Genomic DNA, 21,846 nt, shown 5'->3' with positions numbered 1-21,846 from the left:
TTTTTTTGCCCCAAAGAAATTATAATAACAATAAATCATGCCAAACTACTTTTTAAGTTTTTCTTTTCTTTTTTCTTCTTCTTATAATATAATCAGGACAGTTGTATCACCGTGAAATATTTGACTTCATGCCCTGGAAAAGTTTGAGCTTAAGAGCCTCATCCATTTTTATTCTAAGAGAGCAGCATGAACATTCTTCATAACATTTTCCACAGAAGAAATGCTGTAGCACGACCTGAGGGTGGATACATGATGACAGAATTTTCATTTTTGAGTGAACTTTGCCTTGTGTCTTGTCAGTACTTGTATTTAAGGGCTTGTATGCCTTTAAGCGTATGTTCATGTAATCCATGTGTCTGTTCAGCAGCAGCCGTTTAGCCCAGCAGGTCACGTGACGCGAGTTTGTGCGGAAGGAGTTTCAGGAGTAGAGGGTAGAGAGGGAGCGGAGGAACAAATGTAAAACACACGTCCTGGCGGGACACACTGGCTCGGCCGTGGTTCGTTTGAGAGCCAGCAGTGACCGCAACATAGATCCAACTCTCTTTTACAGCCACTAAACAGTAACAAGTCCCTCTACTGCTAACCTATGCCAACCTATGCCTATTCATGCAGTCTCAGATTAAAACCAAAGGCTAAGTAACACAGCATATCGGTCCTACGTTTCCAAGATCCACATGAGTGAATCATATGACACATATGGTGGAATTGGCCGGATGCACCGGAACAAGAGAGGAATTCAAACAGTTTGATACATGCATTACGACATGTTGTTGCACATGTGGTGTGTGATAATTTCATTGGTCATAATGTAAATTAAGTTGCTCATATGTCTCAGCTCTCAGGGTCTTTAATGGCTGGTTGTGTTTAGACTTTAGGTTGTGTCTAAAGCCAGCTGCTGTATGTATATTTTGGTTTATGTATCTAAAGGTTGTGTTTAGCTGCAGTATGCATCTATTAGTTTTTCCCTTCAGGCTCTATTACATGAAATTGGCTGACTCATCTTTTTAGTCCACAGTGGGCAGTAAATAGGTAGGAATAGCAATAGTCTATTGTTGCCTGACAAGATTGTGTTTGTAAATGAAATTTAAAAATGTGTTATGTGTTGTATTGTTTGTATTGCTTACATTTAAATTTGAACTTAAAAATTAATTTATAGAAAAAAAAAACAATATAATTATTTAATAAAAAAATCAACAAAACAAATTGTATCTCTAAATTTGTCAAACGTTTAGAATAATAGTTTCTTTAATGTTTTTGAATGTAGTCACAATGCTCAACAAGGCTGCATTTAATTGATCAAAAATTCAGTAAAAACTGTACTATTGCAATAGAAATAACTGATTCTATTTTAATATATATAACTTATTCCTGTGATGGCAAAGAATCATTATTCCAGTGTCACATAATCCTTCAGAGGTCATTCCAATATGCTGATTTGGTGCGCAATCATTTATTTATCTATAGTGCTAGTTATCCAATAGCTTAGTTTTTTCACAGAGGTATTACAATTCTTAAAATGCTTAGAGAAAATATTCCTTTCACAGATTGCTTCCAATGGTGTTATTTAGACAAGAATTAATATACATGACCATCTGCTTCCACATTTACTCTTTTGCAACTTCTTTCAGTTCAGTGAACCAAAACTCATGTAGCCTTTCCTCATCTGACCTCATCATGCAAGTTCAAATGACAAAACTCTCAACTATTCCCAGGATATGACCTTCCCCATAAGTATAAATTATACTTTTACAGCTTTATCAGCATCTTTGGCCTTTATATGGTGTACAAATCAAATTTTAATTGCAGTTATCCTCAGTATCTATACTCAATGCGCTTAGTTTACATTCTGGATGCCCAGCTACACGAAAGTTGCAAGCATGATAGCTTGACCCATCTGGCTAAGCAATGAAGCTGGAATGTAGAGGTTCAATTAAACCATCGTCTCCCTTAACCTCAGTGACAACCTCAATCTTTTACCTCAGTTAGAGAAGCATGAGAAATAGATGCAGTCCCCTTCAGAAACCCTCTCTTCTGCTCTGCACTTAAAATCCCACAATCTGAGGTCTCTGCAATTATGTCATAAAGTTAACCACTGCTGACTTTTGCTAACTGAGCTTATAGTTTACTAGTGTGCTGCTTTTTTACAGTCTTATCTGATTCAAAATGCTTCCCAAAACGGTTTTATAAACAAATATTGCTGTAGGTAAATTGTTTCTTTTTATAATTTTTTCTCGTGAATTCAATGCAAATAAAAGTTAATTACTCCCTTTGATATAGCCTAAATGTGTATTCTACAAAGTGTATGATTTTATATTTTCACTTGATGGCTTTTGGAATTACATACACAAGTTGATCTGTTATTGATCCCTTGATAATGTCTAATTTTATAAAGAATAATATCCAAAGTGAAAATAATAATAAATATAGCTGCAACAGCCATTAAGTGGCCAAGCACAAAGAAGGCACAATAAGTCATGCAAGCGTGGGTATCAGACCAACTGCTACAACGAGCAATTAAAGGCATATTAAGATGATTTTTGGCAAAATTACTGAAAAATTAAATACAAAAAATACAATCACTAGTGAAATTATTTAATGGTTAATCACTTTTGACAAAAAGTTGGTGCTGTGACTAAATTGATGTGGTGTGGTCAGAGTAAGGTGACAATGACACATGCAAAGTTTGGTGTCAATTTGCCAAAGAATTGCAAAGATTAAGCTTCAAAGTCATTTTGGTATTATGCCATCAAATTCGTTGATGCGGCATACAAAAACTATTTTGTCTAACGACACGAAAACCAAAACTTTTTGCCATAATAGTCTAAAGATGATCTGTCTCAAATTTGGTGAAAATCAGACAAACGCTTAAGGAGGAGTTCGAAAAAGGTTTTTAAAGAAAATCAAAATGGTGGACAGAACTTTGGTCGACTATGGCAAAATTATCTATGTTCTCAGCATGAACCAAGATGTTCGGCTGACTATGACAAGGTGGCGCTGCCCCCAAACTTTTTGAGTACCTTCAGGGCATAGTGCTAAAGAGACATACCAAGTTCCGTAAACGATACCTCAATACGTTCGTAAAATATTGCACTTTAAGTCAAAATCTGAAATGGTCAACTACCAAAATTGCCGATATAGGAAAACTGGGTTTCATTCGACTCAGCATGCTGCACCGAATCGAAAGAATCTAAACCAGTTTTTAAATTTTTGCCCAAACTGTTAAGAAGTTATAAGCAAAAAGAGCTATTTTTCACATCTCCTGAACACTAGGTGGCCCTGTGCCGAAACTGAGTACGTACCATCAGGTTATGGTTGTCATAACAAAAACCAAGTTTTTTTCAGAATATGCTAAAGCGTTGCAGAGATATGTCCATTTTGGTGTCCACTTCCTCAAATTCGTTTGCAAGTTTTTGAGAATGGTTTGACGAATCAACTTGAATTCCATAACATTTTATTGCCATGGTATGAAAATGACCTGGTTAAATTTTTTGTGAAAAAAATAAAAAAATACAAATTCCAAATGGCGGAAAACTTTCCGAAAGGAAAATGATGTCATATGGTGCAATGAGTGCAAATTTGAACAGTTGGTGGCGCTAGACGGATTGAGTTAGAGACTCCAAATTTGCTATGGTGACAGTTACAACTGTCCTCTATCTGTGTGCTAAGTTTTATAACTTTCCGGCAAGCAGTTCTATGGACTTCCATAGATGAGTGGAAGAAGAAAAAGAAGAAGAAGAACATTATGACTTCGGTGCTTGGCCCCTAATAATAATTTGCTGATCACAAAACAACCATATATGTGAGCATGATGAGATTTAACAGCTGTTGTGTAGGGCAACATTTTAACTACTTTTATGGTTCTTTTTTTCCTTTTTGGATCTTGACGGTTCCAGTTTACCAAATTCGTTGTATGAACAAAAGCAGAATGTTCTGCTAAGCATCTGCTTTTGTTTTCCACAAATGAAACAAATTCAGGGTGTAAGCAATGACAGATCAAAGGAAAATAATTGGAAAAAGCTATTTACACAATCACATTTCAAATGGTTACTATAATATTAATTTTGGGTTGCTTTTATTCCATATAGTAAAAATGAAAAGCAACCTGTGGTTGTGGGTTCTTATTGCTCATCATCAGTGTTTTAAAATAATGAAGGTAAATCATTGTACTTTTAGAGCCTTTGCCCCACAGAGGAGGTTGGAGAAGTAAAGCTGCTGACAGATAGATGGCACATGATCCATTTCCTCCTGCGCCACAGAGATGCATTAGACATTCTTTATCCAAGAACCCAGCTTCCAATCTCACCAGGTGATTTATTTCAATAATCCACTAACTTCATAACAGAGCAGGATGCTTCTTCTCCAACTGCTGTGGTCCTGTATAACGTATGATATTAAAAATACTAGGACAGACATACTCATTTTTAGTTATAAGAAGTATGAATGGGAAAATTAGTAATGATTTCTACAAGACACCATCCAAAAATTCAACCACAAAAAGAGCATCATGCAGTAAATAGCTTTTGCATGAACGTAATCCTGTTTCCTTTTCAAATGCCAATCAAAAGTACTCACCTTCTCATTCTGAAATGTCTTAATTGGAAATGGGCATCTTAATCATTTATTTTTCCTTCTAAAATGCTAAACAAGTAAAGGGGTTTGGCTGGTTAGTTTCCACAGTTGTCCTGCCAGTAGATGTCGTACAACATTAGATGAGCAAAAAAACTTATATTGATAATTTCTTAGTGTCTGATAATTTCTTAGTGTCTTATATTGATCATTTCTTAGTTCTTAGTGTCTCCTACAGATATTTAACACATTTTTTCAGTGTACGCTGTTTTTCCCCTGTCCGCTGTCTTTACTGTATCGCATCTCTATAAAGTTTGATACATTATATCGATATAGGCTAGAAATTTTCAACTGCTTGACTTTTAATGTGTTGCAAAATGTAGCTAAATCATCCTTTTATGTAAAGTTATATATATAAGTCCAAAAATGTGTCCATCTTCATTCGCATACATGTTTGCGTAGGGCGATTATACTGTGTATAACATATCTCAACGGCTTGATTGCTTGTATCGTCAGAAAATGTAAACTACATTATTGCCCAGCTCTAATCTGCTAAATACGACTCTAAGTCATGAAGATATTAGGATATGATTTTCAGTAAAGCTGCTTTGAAACAATGTGTATTGTGGAAAATGCAATACAAATAAATTTGAGATGACTTTCTTGTTACAGCTCAGAATAGTCACCGTTAATGGATTTTTGTTTGCTTGGTTTGTTTAGATGTAGGCTATTCTATCTTTATGCATATAGTTTGTAGGAAAACAATATATAAATAATAGTAACAATAATAATAAATACTATGAAATAATAATAATTATTATTATTATTTGTAGTAGTATGAGTAGTTAGTAGTAGTAGTATTATTTGAGTATTATTTTCTGTCGGGTACATGGCAGGTCATGTGATGAGAGCATGGCGGAGCCCATAAGGGGGCGACCCGCTCCATGTAGACTAAAACATTTTTTTGCTATTATTGGCCTCTCATGTGAGTGAACAATGATTTATTTTTTGTGTAAAACTTTAGCAACTTTAGTTGCTAATACCCAAATAATACAATAGTCCTCCTGTTTATTTTGATTTCTTTCATATATAGGCTACCCTCATATTCTTCACATTATATCTATACTGTCCACTAGCCTAAATGATTATTGAATGCCGTCTACTGAGCTTAATGAACTTTATAAACAAAACAAAAAAACTTCTGACGAAGTGTATCACAATTTGTTCATGTTTACCACCCGAGTGCTTTACAAGAATGATAAAACTGATGTTCCCCGTCAACGTTGATGAGAAGAACGATCAGACTGGTGGTCTTCTGTTTGTCAGGAGAGGATCTGCATTTACGGACACCGTGGACTGTGGAGGAGGAGAGGGGGCTGGAAAGGGAGGGTGAGAATGAGAGCCTATCTTCCCCGGTGCACTTTGCAGTCAGTCCGAAAGGGGAGGGGGTAGCGTTCGCTGCTGGATCGCTTATCTGAGATCTCAAAGTCCGCCTTTCTCCCGTGCGCTCTCCCCTCTCCACGGACCTGCCATGGATGTTACTCCTGGATGTGCATTCTTCATTATTTTCCTTCACTTTCAGCACACAGATACTCTTTACATCGCCAACAGTATAGGTACGTGGAAAGGTTTTTATTTGCCATTACTGATCACGCTTACTTTATGCAGGAGATACGGATCCGATCGGTTGTCCAGCTGTATGAAGCAGCAACTCATGTTTCAGCAACTTGTAGGCTTCCTTTATCTAAACGAAAGAAGAATTAAGAAGAATTTTGCTGTCAGCGACGGTTTCCTTGAATTTGAGTAGATCCGGAACTTTTTATGGCTTCTAAATTGAAAGATCTATAACTTTTGTTTGAGTAAAAAGAACGTTATAATAAAATGCATCTTATTATAACATATTTACGATTAACGCGTTGATCGTGAAACTGAAAGGAAGCGCAAAAATCCATGCGACCTGTCAATAATGTAAAACAGCTGATGGATCTAGTGTCTTCTGCTTGAAATAACTGTCGCAAAATGCCGACATTACTGTCAAGATGAGTATACAGAAGAGTGAATTAGACAGAAGAACCATTACTTTACTGTCAAATTAGATATTGCCAAATCATATTGTACTGTTTGCTTTGCTGTAAGCTGGTCTTTCCTGGTGAAGTGAAGGACACTAGGCATTTATGCATAAACAGAGCAGCCAAATGTGTTGCTGCCTCTCTCATCACCATGAAAGGAATGCATGACACATTGTAAGGGACAATGGGGTAAGATTTGTATACCCCTTATTCTAAAAAAGCAACAGTTTTTGTCAGATAGGTAGGCCTATTAGTTTTCAGCTGCACATTAGAAAAGTGATGAGTAGCCTATTTTTTATGCTAAAAAGCTTCTTTTTTTTGCATGTCTGAATTAATTTCATGACAGCTGTACTGTCAAAGAAAATCTATGCAGCTCTAAAAAAAATATGCATTTTGGAGAATTGCAAATTTACCTTCTTTCCCCATTCATCTGTGTCAGATGCTTTCGGGTATAAGCTGTGCCACCGACGGAACTAGTGATCTGAATTTAGGAATACTAAAATTTCTCTTTGAAATTCCTTTAGTGAGGACTAAATTACTTTAAATAATCTGAGTGAGTCCATCAAATAAAAAAAGGGGTTTTAAGCTTTTTAAATCTTCTCATGACTGATTTATGGTTGTCTTAGAATAATGTGCAGCAAAATACCACTCTGCAATCCAAGTAATGTGTTGTTATTATTATTATCCTTGTTCAGATAACTAATGTTCATACTTTTAATTCATATCCGAATTGATCAGGCATTTATTCAACCATGTTGATATGACAGCTTACTGCTTAACAAGGGGCAACATATTTTGTTGATCCTGGAACAACATTAGGTTACTGTCCAAAAATTTCATCATAAATATATCTCCACCCCTAAATCTAAACTTACACATAAGTTATCCCTAATATTAGAGGGAAATTATATGTGAATAACACTGATGTAGAATCACCTAACCCTGGTTGTTAGCTTAAACTTGACATAAACTGTAAACTTGTCCCCCAAATCTGATTGGTTGAATGGAATGTTGTTCCAGGATCAACAAAGATGTTGATCCCGGAACATGTTGCACTTGGAAAATGTTGCACTTGGAACATGTTGCACTTGGAATTGATCACAATCTGCGATATGTGATGGAATTTCTCATTTCTCCTTGCTTAGAGCACAAGTTGAGCAAAAGGTGACGCAACTTACCAACTGTCCTCAATGCAAGATGTTTCCATAGTTTTTTTTATTGTTACTTACCCTCTGGTTTGACCGAAAAAAATATGTTATTTTTTTAGATTTTTCTTCTTCATCGGAATAGTACAAAACTTGGTAAAGTTTTTGCCACTTGCTTTGTGCACACAAAAAAATCATGGACATGATTCGAACAGGTTAAATGGTCCTGAAAAAAATAATCACACTTGTGCTCCTCGCGGTCAAAAATGTCCGCATTGGAAATGAATGGGAGACGAATTTCACCTAGTGAAAACATTTGGTACTGCGGTCCAAACATTTGGTCCAAATAGAATCTTACTGAAAGCTAATTTTTTGAGATATCAGACTCAATTTTTGAATACAACTTGTTTAGATTTATGGCTTTGATTTTCTCACAGTTTTAGAGAAAAACATGTTTTTGAAAATATATATTTCATATAAAAATTTGAAATTTTTCATAACAATAAATGTAAAATTCTGTAACTTTTTTTAAGTTCACTTTTTGAAACATCTTTGAAAATATATCAAACTTAAGTCTGTGCTCTAAAGCATTCAAGATTTACGACAGTTTAAGTTGGAAATAAAATTTTCAGGTCTATGCTCAAAAAGTGAATAAATGTATTATAAATGCAGCATAAATATAATTTACATTTACATTTATTCATTTAGCAGATGCTTTTATCCAAAGCGACTTACAAATGAGAACAATAGAAGCAGTTAAACTAACAGTCAGACAACAATATGCAAGTGCTATGACCCTTTTCAGTTTAATCTAACGCAGTATATGTTTTTTATTTTTTTAAATAATAAAAAATAGGATTGAAGAGAAAGTGTTAGTATTACTGGATCAAGTGCGTTTCTTGAAAGAGGCTACTGACTGAGCAGCTCTGGTTGAGTTAGGCAGATCATTCCACCAGCAGGGAACAGTCATGGTAAAGTCCGAGAAAGAGATTTTGTGCCTCTTTGAGATGGTACCACAAGACGACGTTCGCTTCCAGAGCGCACGTTTCTGGATGGCTCATAATTTAGTACCATAAAATCTCCTAAAAATACAAAATATTAAATAAAAAAACATTATCAAACTAAAATATAGTACATTAATTTCATTGAAATAAAAAAAATGACCGACACGCGAAGAGCACCAGAGGGTTAAAAATATTTACACCTGAAACTTTAAGATGTTATTATAAATAGGCTACACAATTGCCATGTGTTTGGATAGCTGTGTAAGTATTGCAGCTTATTTCGAGATTGTTCGAGTTTTCACTGTTGTTAAGCTTCTGCTGTGAAATCTATTGACTTTGTGTTTGCGTGCACATTTGAATGTTTGTACCTGTGTGCGTGCCCCTGACAGATTCCCTGCCGCATGTCCTGAGGGAGTACGGGCTAGTGAGGCCGGTGAGTGTGGATGCAGACGGGCGCTTCCTCTCTAACGCCATCTCTGCCAGCCGGTTGAGTGGGCAGGGGTCCCACCGGCGCAAGAGGAGGCAGGCCAACCAGCATGGAGAGACCAATGAGGAGCAGGACCACCTGAGGCACAAGGAGACACTCTTTTATAACGTTACTGTTTTTGGACAGGAGTTTCACCTTCACCTCAGGCTAAATAACAGGCTTGTGGCCCCAGGAGCAAAGGTGGAGTGGCTTGAGGACGATAACCAAACGCACTCTGAGCCCTTGTTGCCCAGTGACTGTTTATATGTGGGTTATGTGACCAATATGCAGGATACATCAGTGGCTGTCAGCAACTGCGATGGCCTGGTAAGTTCTTTGCTCTATCATATAAAGCATTTACTGCATGATGTTCATCTAGTAGGGTAATGACATGATGCCCACTTTAAAAAAAAATGTATTCTTTCTATTCTTCAGAAATCATTCTAATATGCAGATTTGCTGTTCAAGAAGCATTTCTTATTATTATTTAAAAACTTGTTAAAAACAGTTGTGCTGCTTAATATTTTTGTAGAAACCGTAATCCCCCACCCCAGGATTATATGATGAATTAAAAAATAGAAATATTTTTTAACATTCTAAATGTCTTTCCTATTTAATAAATTTAGTGAATACAACCTTTTTTTGATCTTACTTACCCCAAACATTTCAATTTTGAGCACCAAATCAGCATACTAGAATGATTTCTGAGGAATCATGTGTCGATGAAGACTGGAGTAATGGCTATCATTTTTAATCGAATAAATCCAGGCTTGGTGAGCATAAGGGACATATTGTGAATTATTTTATGAATCATTGAGGTCGTCTTAAAAGAACAATTAATGTTTTTGTTTTTTCTACTTGATTGCACGACATGACATTTTTAGAGTCATTTTTTGTTTTATTGCAAATGACGTAGTTTATCAAAATCAATTTCTAAGGCTTGCCACGTGTTTTAAACTAGAAAAAAATATTTTCATTAACAATAAATTGTATGGCATTTGCTCTTGTTCAAATAGAGCACAGTGCTTTTCAGTGAGGGCTGCAAAGGTAATGATTCAGATCGGTTGTATACTGTCTTAACCGTTGTTATTAGTTGAGGAGGCTATTTAGCGATTTGCTATTGGATGTCCGCCAGAGGTCCTTCCTGCCGGGTTTCTGTGCGTGCCTGAGCGCTGACTGGCATGGTTAATCCTACTGAAAAAAGGCTGCCTTTCGCAGCTCATTGACATCACAAGAGTTTGCTGTACATTGTCTTTATATATATATATATATATATATATATATATATATATATATATATATATATATATATATATATATATATATATATATATATATATATCTTTACAGAGGGCATCAAGTATTTGCTACCATTTTCCACCTCACAAATCGCCCTTGAAAAGCTATTCGTCCTTGGCTGTTGTCCATGAATTAGAGATCGACATAGATATTATTCATGTGTTTATATCTTGGATGAAATTGGAAGGAATTACCATACGCTTTGGTGGTTTGGATGTGGTAAAGAAGAAGTGATTCTTTATTCAAGCGCAGTTCAGCTTGGGTTCTTAAAGGCTAACATGCGTGCCTCGCTTTTAAAAACACAAAACGACTGTCCTAAATGGATTTACATCCACATTGGTGATTATTGTGTCCCATTGGCCATGTTCTGATTTGCTGACAAGCACCACATTTGTCTAGTTTAGACTTCACAATGGGTTACTACCCCAAGGCTAAGGGAAGTGTTGGGCCATTCAGTCTTTTGTGTGCAATTTTTAATCTAGAAGTCAAAAAGAGATGAGAACACAAAGACAGTGTTGAAAAATGAACAGTGTTGATTTAGTATAGACAAAAACAGTTATTCAAAAGAGTTTATATCGTGTTCCACAGAAGAAGGTTACTGGTTTGGAACAACATGAGAGTTATCATTTGCTCTCCCTCATTTTTGGGTGAACCAACACTTTAAGGATTTTGTGGAAATCCTGAAATGACCAAAAAGATGATAGATTGGATGGAGACTGGTTTTCAGAAAAGAGGGAGCAGCTACTTTCTGTTGCTTTCAGTGATTGATACACTAGCCCTCCACTGTCTGTACGTTCCTCACGCGGAGGGTGTTATATTTCTGCGCCTGGTCTGGAGCACGTGGAGTTTAGTGCATGTTTGGGCAGCATCGGAAAACACTCTGGAGTGACCTCACAAGTACAAGCCCCTGCTCCTCCATCAATTCAGGCTGAGAGGCGGGGGAACAGTAGCCCTGCAGTGAACTCGCAGACACGTACAGCACCACAGGAGAGCAGGGCTTGGCTTTTAGTCGATGTAGAGTGGATTTCTGGATTATTCCATTTGACCCACTGGGTTGTTACTCCGGAGACGGAATCTTAAGGGGAAACAGTCACCTTTTTAGATTCCTCATAAAAGAGTAAAAGGAATTTAATGTTGCATTTGGGGAGAACTTCCCTACCCTTTAGCTAAATGCAGTCTAATTCAGCAGATCCGCTTTTTAACCGGTAATTGTGTTATTCTTAGACACTTTTTTTTGCACATTCAGGGGCGTATTGACTACAAAGTTTCGCAGTGCATGCAGTATTTCATCACAAAAACTTTCTATACACTAAACGAAGCACTATTTGCTGGGTGCTGTTAACGTTGTGCTGTTATTGTCAGAGAAATGTAAGCGCTAAACAGAATTTTATTGAAATAAGCTTGGTTTATATTCATTTTCAATCGATCAGGGCATCAGTAATTCATCAAATGACGGTCAACTAATGGAAAAGACCAATATAAACAGGTGTAGTGGTACAATCACATTTTTATCAGTTAAAAGAGTTAGTTCTGGTATCTGGATCGCAGTGGAAAATGATGCACAGTCCCAGTAAACTATGTCAGATTGCGGAAGTGTGTTGTATCCTCCACAACCGAGCTGCAGGATGGGGAACATGCATCGTGCAAATTGTGTGATTGTATCAAATCAAGTGTTAAATCCATGCAGACAGTAAATACGTGCAACTAAATTACGCTATCACTAGGCTCCAATCTATTTTAGTGAATTCTAGTCCTCAGATTGAACAGCAAAATCTTTGTTGTACAAGATTACACTCAATGACACATTCAAAGCATGTGACCTCACAAGTCACAACCTAACTGCTTTTGATGCAGACTGCATAGTTCCATGCATATTTAATGTCTGAACCCCCCACATGCGCACGTACAAACACACACGCCTAATTCTTACATAATAGGAGTTTGTGGAAGAACAGAATTATGTAATTCCAGGGGCTAGAATGGATTTTATGGAGATTAAGGGACACGGACATTTCTTAACCAACAGATAATCAATTATATGGATATGCGTCCAAATTCTCTTTTCTTTTATAATTGTGGTAGAAGAGCAAAGGGTGACCTTACTTTTGTGCTTGGGTACAACAATTTGACCTAGGGGGTTGTTTTTTGAAGTGTGCAAAAGTAACTTAAAATGTGACAATTTTTAAAAAATATTTTCTTACCAGCCATGAAACTGTTTTGCATAATTTTCTATTTAAAAAATATATTTTTGTCCTCATGACAATGGAATAATATTACAATATTTGTGGAAAAATTGCATGTCACTCTCAACATCACATTAATAGAGAAACATGATACATTTTTCACACCTTTGCAATTTAAAAAGAAATTGGCCCTAGCACACTAAACTATTCCTATTTTCAGGAGGGCTCCATCTTTCTCTTGGAAATCTACATTCCTGCTGAGTTTAGTCTTAGCAACTGTAACACCTGCCTGCAATTTTCAAGCGAGACTGTCAGGTGTGTTTGTTTAGAGTTGCAACTAAACTGCCGGAAGTTTTTCTAGGATCAGAAGTGATCTCTTCCTCTGGCCATGCCCCTTCTGCCAATGAGCAAAACACTTATAGTGGAAATCACTATAAGTGTAACAAACACGATTAATGTAAGAATTTTAAAGAAAAAGGGATGTTTTGTTATAGCTTTTGGAGCAAGGGCGCCACCATCTTGCAATTCCACAGCGCGTGACGTCACAGGGTTGGTTGTTTTCGCTGAGGTTTCAATGAAAAATTTCTCAGGTTTCATTGAAAATATATTAAAGGGGTGGTATAATGGCCTTTTCACAAGATGTAAAATAAATCTCTGATGTCCAGAGTGTGTATGTGAAGTTTTAGCTCAAAATACAGCACATATATTTTTATATAGCATGTTAAAGTTGTCACTTTTTGAGAGTGAGAAAAAACGCCTCGCTTTGTGTCTGTCCCTTTAAATGCTAATCAGCTGCTGCTCCCAGCACAGGGGTGGAGCTACAAGAGCTCTTGTCCTTAGCAGCTTCAATTAGCTCACACAGACATGCACTGACAATTTCAAAAACTTTTAGCCTTTTATGTTCAAATCGGAGTCAGACAATGATGGAGAGACTCAAGAAGAAGTGACAACATGTAGACAACATTCCTGAACGTTTAGTTGATGAATTTATGTAGCTTATGTGTAGTTATCTTCTAGTCATTGATTAGCATATTCTGTCTTGATAATCTATAAATCGTTTTCCGGGGGGTGGGGTTTATGTAAATATCGGGGTTGGTGATGTCACTAGCCTGGGAGGAATGTGGTGTAGTCCATACCAGCCGTTTGCTGTAGTACTTAAAAAGCAATTTCTTTAAAAGAAAATATCTCCCTTTGCTTTGAACTTGAGCGTCGTAACTTTGCAGATGTTGTTTATGCTCAAACAGCAACATTACACACTAACTAAAGTTAGAGAAGTGAAATCATAATCAACCACCCCATTAATTTGTGTTTCAAAGATTAACCAAAGTCATATGGGTTTAGAACGGCATGATAAATAGAGTAAACGATGACAGAATTTTTATTTTTTATTTTTGGTGAACTATCCTTTTAAACCCACTTCCTGTTTGTAACTAATCTAAACAAGGAGAGCCTTGAATAAGTCTCATTGTGTCCTCACTGACACGCTCAAGTTCTTTCTAGAGCAGAGGATGGAGAGCTCATTGGTGCAGAGCCTGTCGTGGAGATCACTGGGGCAGTTGCGCGCTGTGAGGTTTGAACCCCTGCTAAGTGTGAAGTGAGTGGGAGGTGCACCGTGAGCTTGTGCCTTAGTTCTCCAGCAGGGGCACAAGCTGTTGCTGCAACTAAAGCTAGTTTGTAACAGGAAGTCTGAAATTAGCAGGATACTCCTACTCAATGAGGCTTAGCAATATATACAAGGGGATTATTTGGGCTTGTGCATAAGTAAGGTGTGTATTTAAAGGTGAAGCATGTCATTTTAATATTCATTCTCTTATCCTGTATTAGTGTGTTATACGCAAGGCATTCGAGGGTTGATTTCCACTGAAAAGTGTTTCCACTGTGACTGTGTTGCTTTCAAAACATTGTTTGTTCGAAACAATCTACTCAGCAAATAGTGTGAGTTTGGGGGCGGAATATCTATGTGGTTGACCAATGGAGTACGAAGAGTGTTCTGGAAAACCTGTTGGTAACAATAATTATTTTTGTGGTTTCATTCGGAGATGCGTTCGGCTCTGAAATTACACTCTGCACCTTTTGGAGTCCGCAGTCCTAGTGAGGGGAAGCCTCATGAAGTGTCATCTAAATGTATTCTACTCCTGAGATATGAGATGGTTTGTTTCATTCTTTTGTAATTTTGACATCATAAGTCCAACATAATCGGGGAATACAGAAACATCTGGAAAACTGAATGGAAATGAAAAGCCCCATTTATGTATACAAGCATCCATTTTCTCATTAGTCCGATTGCTGCTTGTTTGGCTCACCCACACATGCGTAAATGTTTGTGTTACTCTTTGCTAGCAATAGCCCTTGATAGTTGACTAGTCATCCAACAACTGACTAATGAGGTCAACTAGTATAACCTAGATTTCTTATCATATTTTTATTATTTTTAAGCATGGAGTATTAATTGGATTTTGTCCTGCACTGTAAAAAAAACCTGACTGCTGTGGTTATATGAATTCACTGTAGAAAATACTGTGACAATGTTTCCGGTATTATGGAATGACATATTGGTGTCTGTTTATAATGTATATTTCATCACTATTTCATTAAATTATATAAATCTGCTTTTTACCTTACAGTACTGAAAACCACCATAATAATACAGGTGGTAAAAGGCCTTACATGATGACTCTGAGTTCATCATAAGTAGCCGGTCCATAAAACAGAGAGTATAGATGGGGCTCATAGGCACAAAGACAAAATACCATTATTAGGGTAACACTCGTGACATTAAAAGAATGCAACAAACAATAAAATAACATAACCAAATAACATAGAATGTAACAAACATTTGTACAGTGTGTTGAATGGTTTGTATGGGAAATTCTCTTTAGGAAGTGGTTTCTTAAAATTCATATCTGTTAAAACACTGCTGCTACAGTGATAGAGTTCACAATCACACTGAAGTCTTTGGCCATTTTGTTTGGCCTTGTGCTCTGTCTAGCTGATGTTGAATGCAAGATCTTGTATAATGGAAATGCTTCCAAAGAAACCAGCCTAATACAGCGCAACAGTCGGGTTGAGGAGGTCAAAATCCCATCGACTTTCTCCATAGGGAAATTGTTCCTTAAAAAAAAATACATGGAAATCTTTTAAAACTGACCCACCATTAGCTCTGATATTAAGTAATGATATATTGCAAACTGTGTGTAATAGCTGAATTTCTGATAAAGAAAAGTGCCTTAAATCCTCTAATCAGAAAAGACTCTGTTCCCATTAAATTAAACACCCATAACAAAGCTCATTAGTGAACTCACACTCCAAGTAAGCACCCTCAATTTGAACTTTTTAAAATATATTTCTTTAAACCTCAATTTATTAAATTTTAATGAATGTCTGTAAGTCAATGTTTTTATATTACTATTGTTTTTTACACCATAAAAAACAATTAACCTTATTCATGGACTCTTCATGGAGTTTATTGTTGCTTTCTATTGCATCTGGTCTTATTAACACTGACTCGAAAATATGTATGTTTGCATGCCTCTACTCATTGTATTTAGTGTTACTTGTGTGCATTTCTTGAAGTGGACACCAGCAGTCATCCTCTGTGCCTATACAATCCTTTCTCTCCACCTTTGATGAAACTGAGTGTACATTACTCTTATTCAAGATCCAACCGATAGCCTTTAATCTTCTGAACACTCTCTTTTGATGTCAGGTTTGTTCAGTCTGGGTTTAGGCAGCGCCATGAGAGCGGTGCACAAGCTTAGAGCTGAGAGTCTCAAGTGACCTCTGAGCTGTCTCAAATGAATTGAAAAAAGCTCCGAATGAGAAACCGGGCATTTTGAAAAGTGTTTGTGTGTGTGTCATTGCACTGTGGCGGAGGATGAAAGGGGAGCACTAGTCAGGTGGGGTTGCTCCAGAAATCTCCTGGCACCTGTCGCCTGGAAGTCTTTCGGAGCGCTTTGAGGATGTCATTAACATTCCAGCAGCAACGCTCTCCAAAACATAAAGTGGCGGGGAAAGAAATAAATAAACAGTTTGCAGATTCCAGCGCACTGCTCAGTGTGCTGAAGTAACAGAACGATTTAGAGGTACAAATGAAATCACTCAAGAGCTTCCAGATGGATGACAGCTCTCATTTCTGGAATAACCTCCGCACTTTTATTGTGAACCTCGACTTTAGAGTCTTGTGATGTGGCAGCTGTGAAAGAGAGAGCGGGAGAGTGGTCTGGCCTGCTTCACAGAAGTCTCCTGATACCTTAAACACACGTTTCTCCTTCCTGTGGAGGGAATAAGAGAGACTGGACTGACTCGCATGTGTTCAGGGAGGACTGGGAAGAGAATCATAAGCCAGATAAGGAGTCCCTCCCTAAGGCTGTACTTACTTGAACTCACAGTGAGAAGCTCATATCTGAATTCCTCAAATTATTGGAAGACTTGGGTTTGGGTTAGTTGGTTCATGGAGAAAAAGAGGTGTTTTCCTTATTGCTGTGTTTCTCATTCTCCCTCTGGACCAGTTGTGCTGAATGTGTGATACAGCACTGTTTTAAAGTGATATTTCTTGGCACAGATTCCAGACGAGTAAACCTTCTTTGCACAACATTGCAAAAAAGCATTTTCTCAATCAGCATTTTTGCTTTGTTTTCCAGTTAAATTTACTTGAGAAGCAAATTGTTTGAGATAATGAGACTTTTTTTCTGAGAGTACATTACTGTTCAAAAGTTTGGGGTCGGTGATTTAACATAAGTATCTTATGTTTACCATTTACTTGATCCAAAATACAATAAAAACAGAATACTATTGTCTAATATTTCAATGTTGAAAACGGTTATCAATATTTTTGTAGAAACTGTGATGCATTTTCTTCAGGTTTCTTTGAAGAATAGAACGTTCAAAAGAACAGCTTTGATTTGAAATAGAAAACTTTTGCAACACTGTAAATGTCTTTACCGTCACTTTGGATCAATGTAATGCTTTCATGCTGAATAAAACTGTCATATTTTTAATTTCTTTAAAAAGGCAATCTTACTGACTCCAAACTTTTGAATATCAGTGAATATCTGAATTAAATTTATTTTTCTTACCCCATTGGCAAATAATATAAGTATAATATAGTATATTTCATATAGTATTGTCACATTCTGCTCTGAAACACAGGATGAGGATCCACAAGCAGCTTTTATTCAGGCAATCCAGATTAGTATTATAATCCATAAACAAAACACAGGGCAGACAATCCAAACAGTAAAAACAGGGCCGAATACAGAGACAAACAGGATAAACCACAATTTTTGTGTTGTTGTTGTTGTTGTTTTTAGCTTGATAGACCCTGGTCCCCGAGCAGCATGAACTTTCTGCTGAATGTCTTCTTTTGTGTTCTGTGGGGGGAAATAATCATACACATTTGGAAAATAATGACAAATGATAAATGAAGTTTCATTTTTTTGCGTGAGCATAAAATGTTGTATTTTTCTTAAAACAAGAAACGATTCAAATAAAGTCAATATACATTCACAGAAAACAATTGTAAATATTGTACACAGCATTAAACGATATAAATGGCAAGTGATTTTGTCAGCCATTCTGATTTCTGATAGCCCTGCCCATACCAAAACCACATTGGGCCGTAGTACCGCTACATATCTATCATGATTGAGAGGAGTGTGGAAATTTAGAAACAAATAATAAATGACAAATCGCGCAAAATCCACAAGGAAAATCATAAAAAGAAAACTGAAGCATCACTGAAGTCTTCAAACTACAAGGTACAGTGTTTGTTCATGGCGCATTGCATGTGCGAGAGTGTGTGCCAAAAGAGAGAGAACTGATCTAATTGGCTGTGTTTTGAGGTTCATTGTGGTCCGTCACCCCATTCTCATGTTCTTATTGCATTGTGGTGCATTGCAGTAGAAACATTCTAATTCAAATGTTTCTACTGGACAAAAATACTTTTTTTTCAAGTCATAGAGTGTTTTTGAACTAAAAGCCAAAAAAGATACAAAACTTAGACTACAAAACCAGCGGGACTTAGATGGAAGCAGTGGAGACCAATTTCCTTCTTAATACCTTGAAATATGACATAAGCTTTAGCATTATTTAATTTTGGTTTTGGCTTTGATTTGATCTCTTCTCAAAGGAAACGCCAAGGATTAACCTTGTTTTAACTGTGGAAGTGCAAGTGTGAGATGCGAGTGTCAGTTTTTCCTTGGGTTTAGGAGAGAGAAAGGAAAAAGTCAATGAATTCCTTTCAGCTGATGATGTGGCGAAGAGCCTGTAACATGAGATCATGGTTTCAGTTACCGATAGGCCCATTGATAGAAAAGATTTCCAGTGAAACCTGACACTGAAAAGTTTTGAAAAAAGGTGAATTTCTAGGTTTAATTATGTTATTAGCTATTTGGCTGGACTTCCTAATGCTCTTAGGAAACAACACTGGAACTGGAAGTGCTAAATTTTGGTTTTTCAAGACCCCTGACAGGAAAAACTGTGCGTGTGTGAGGTCTGACCCGATTCATATACAGTGTGTGTGTGTACGTGTGTAAATACTTTCCAGTACTTAGAACCCACCGTCATTGCTTCATCATCTCAACATTCCTGTTAAACTCTTTGCCATAATTGGGGAATTCTGGCTCTTTTCCCCCCCTTCATCTGTCATCCTTTAATGGCACCAAAACCAAAAAATCTGCAAAGAAGTCCAGAGCTCTTCCTCCTCTCTGAGAGCTGCTCATATTCCCTGTCAGTTGTTTAGAAAGGAGATGAGATGTCTGTATGAAATACAGGCCAGCCATTGGACAGGCTGTGGAAAAGCAGTAGGTTTGGCTCGGGGAACGTTGTTGTCTTTGCCCGGCTCAGGATGTAAGGCTGTGCCTCTCTCTGTGGAATTGCTATTCCACTTCACTGTGTCTGATCACGCACACTCAGGGTACTGCTTTAAATCACGATTCAATAATCCTTGAGTAATCTGACATGAATCATTGTCCTGGTACAATATACCACATAGGTAGCAAAGACAAAGACTTTCATAAAAGATGAAGTGTGATAGAGTTTATATAATTTTGAATAAAGGCATGGCTCACCTCAAAATCAAAATTCTGTAATCATTGACTTGTTTTTGTTCTTCTGCCATGTCTGGTTCCAAACCAGTCTGACTTTTTCCAAGGAAACATAAAAGGAAGGAGAGTAAATGATGAGTTCAAATTTTTGGGAGAACTATCCCTTTTAGAGAGTCCATGTTGTAGCATTTGTAGCCTTTTTGGAATTATATTCAGTTGATCATGCTGATCAGTTATCAGATGATGTTAATGATTTTTTTTATTGGTCGTTATTGGATATATATTGACCAATATCGGATATTTATTTGTACATGCTTATTTCCTCTATTAATAAAGATATAGATATCAATATTTGATAAAGCTCAATATATATATATATATATATATATGCATTTTCATACTGTACATTATTTGCACTACCATCACAATGACAGTGATGATAGTGATACATAAATTCACTTGATTACTATAATTAGTTTTTAGTATTTGTTTTTTTATAGTGCCCCATTATTCGAATATTCCCTTTCATGCAATGTGTAATATATCTGTCTGTGAATGTAAATGGAAAGAGCATGATAAATAAAGTTATTGTCTCCCAAAAGAAAGAATTGACTCCGAACCGCCTAAACAAGTCATCAGGAATCCGAATATCAATCAGTTACGGCTACACGTCACTAGCTAACACATTTGCATAATGTGCGCCTATGTTCTAAGTTGGCAGCTCGTGTCGCGAAAAACTTGACCCGTCTTTCAAAGCGGGATTCATAAAACACTTCCTGTTGAAAGATGGGTCAAAACCCAGTATATTTGGACCAGCTTGCTCCTTAGAATCACAACCTGTGAATATGATTAATTATTGATATATATATATATATATATATATATATATATATATATATATATATATATATATATATATATATATTGTACCGGGTGTTCAAAATACATAGTTTTGTGTTTTATATTGTGTAGGTCTTCAGCTAACCGGCTAACTCACGTTATTACTGTCTTACTGAAATACTTCTGCTAATCAGCTGTGTGGCACTATTACCTAAAACTGTTTCTAGTAATGCAGATTGTCTGCCGTTCTTAGTACTTTAAGATGATGAAGAATTGAGCAAGATTTGTTTTGCAAACTTTAATGTTACACCAGACATTCATTTTAGTGCTCGGCTAACATGTGCGCTGTTATACAGTTCCCGCAATTGCACCGCAATAAATTAGAAATATACACATCAGTTTGTCGATGGACATACACTTGTTAATGCTGATGGTGAGCAATGACAGCTGTAACATCTCATAATGTACCTCAAAATTGAGTAGAGTATCACTGAGAAACGTTCTGTCGACTTCAAGTCGTCCTTGCGATGGAGGTTCGGTTTGAATAACTAGATCTTCCAATGTTTCATTATCGGACTCAAGCTCGGATTGATATGGTAAAATCGACACCATCGTTTACTGTCTTGCAGTGTGTACAATCGCTGAGCTTTAAGCCTCCAGAGCTGAAGTTCAGTTGTGGTAATGGACATTTAGCTTCCGAAACGTCCTATAAGCGGTAGACCAATTACAACAGACTGGGCCGTCTAGCCAATCAGACCAGTGTAGGCTCTCGGAAAGGAGGGAGTGATTCGTCTGTTGAGTCTTTTGAGAATCATTAAAAAATGTGTGACTAAAAAAATGGCACTTTAAAAGTACTATAGAATTTTAATATCAACCATTTATTGATTATCAAACATAGCATGAAAATAGCTGTCAGCTTATTGGTATTTGCCAGAATTTTAATGTTCTGCATCCCTAGTAGCTTTGTATTTTTCAAGTATTTGTACATGCTCATTTCCGCTATTTTTACATTTAGATAATCATGTCATCTAGACATAACATAAAGTAACTCAAAACATTTGAATATATACAGTATATGATATGGATAGAGGATACCGATTTAAGATAAATCACAGGAAAGGACAACCAGCTCGGTTGTCCCAACAAAAACACATGAGGAAGCTCGTCATCATAAGTCTGACTGATCAAAGACCTTGTATGTGCCTTAGCTTTGCTTAAAACAAAATTAATG

At 36.7% G+C, this 21,846-nt stretch overlaps 1 protein-coding gene across 1 annotated transcript in view; it reads left to right on the top strand.

Annotated features, from left to right (window-relative positions):
* Nucleotides 1-5,996: 5,996 nt before the first annotated feature.
* Nucleotides 5,997-21,846, top strand: part of adamts2a (ADAM metallopeptidase with thrombospondin type 1 motif, 2a) — a 75,275-nt gene continuing 59,425 nt past the window's right edge. Inside the window, exons 1-2 of the mRNA XM_077194757.1 lie at nucleotides 5,997-6,182; nucleotides 9,174-9,577. Coding sequence (XP_077050872.1) covers nucleotides 6,098-6,182; nucleotides 9,174-9,577 — 489 coding nt within the window. The 5' untranslated portion in view covers nucleotides 5,997-6,097. The remainder of the gene's footprint in view (nucleotides 6,183-9,173; nucleotides 9,578-21,846) is intronic.

Source organism: Siphateles boraxobius, unplaced genomic scaffold (genome assembly GCF_051911475.1).
Source record: "Siphateles boraxobius isolate OS27281-9 unplaced genomic scaffold, OSU_SipBor_1 11, whole genome shotgun sequence".
Lineage (NCBI taxonomy): Eukaryota > Metazoa > Chordata > Actinopteri > Cypriniformes > Leuciscidae > Siphateles > Siphateles boraxobius.
The sequence above is the reverse complement of the archived record's forward strand: the minus strand, read 5'-3'. Positions and strand labels throughout refer to the sequence as shown.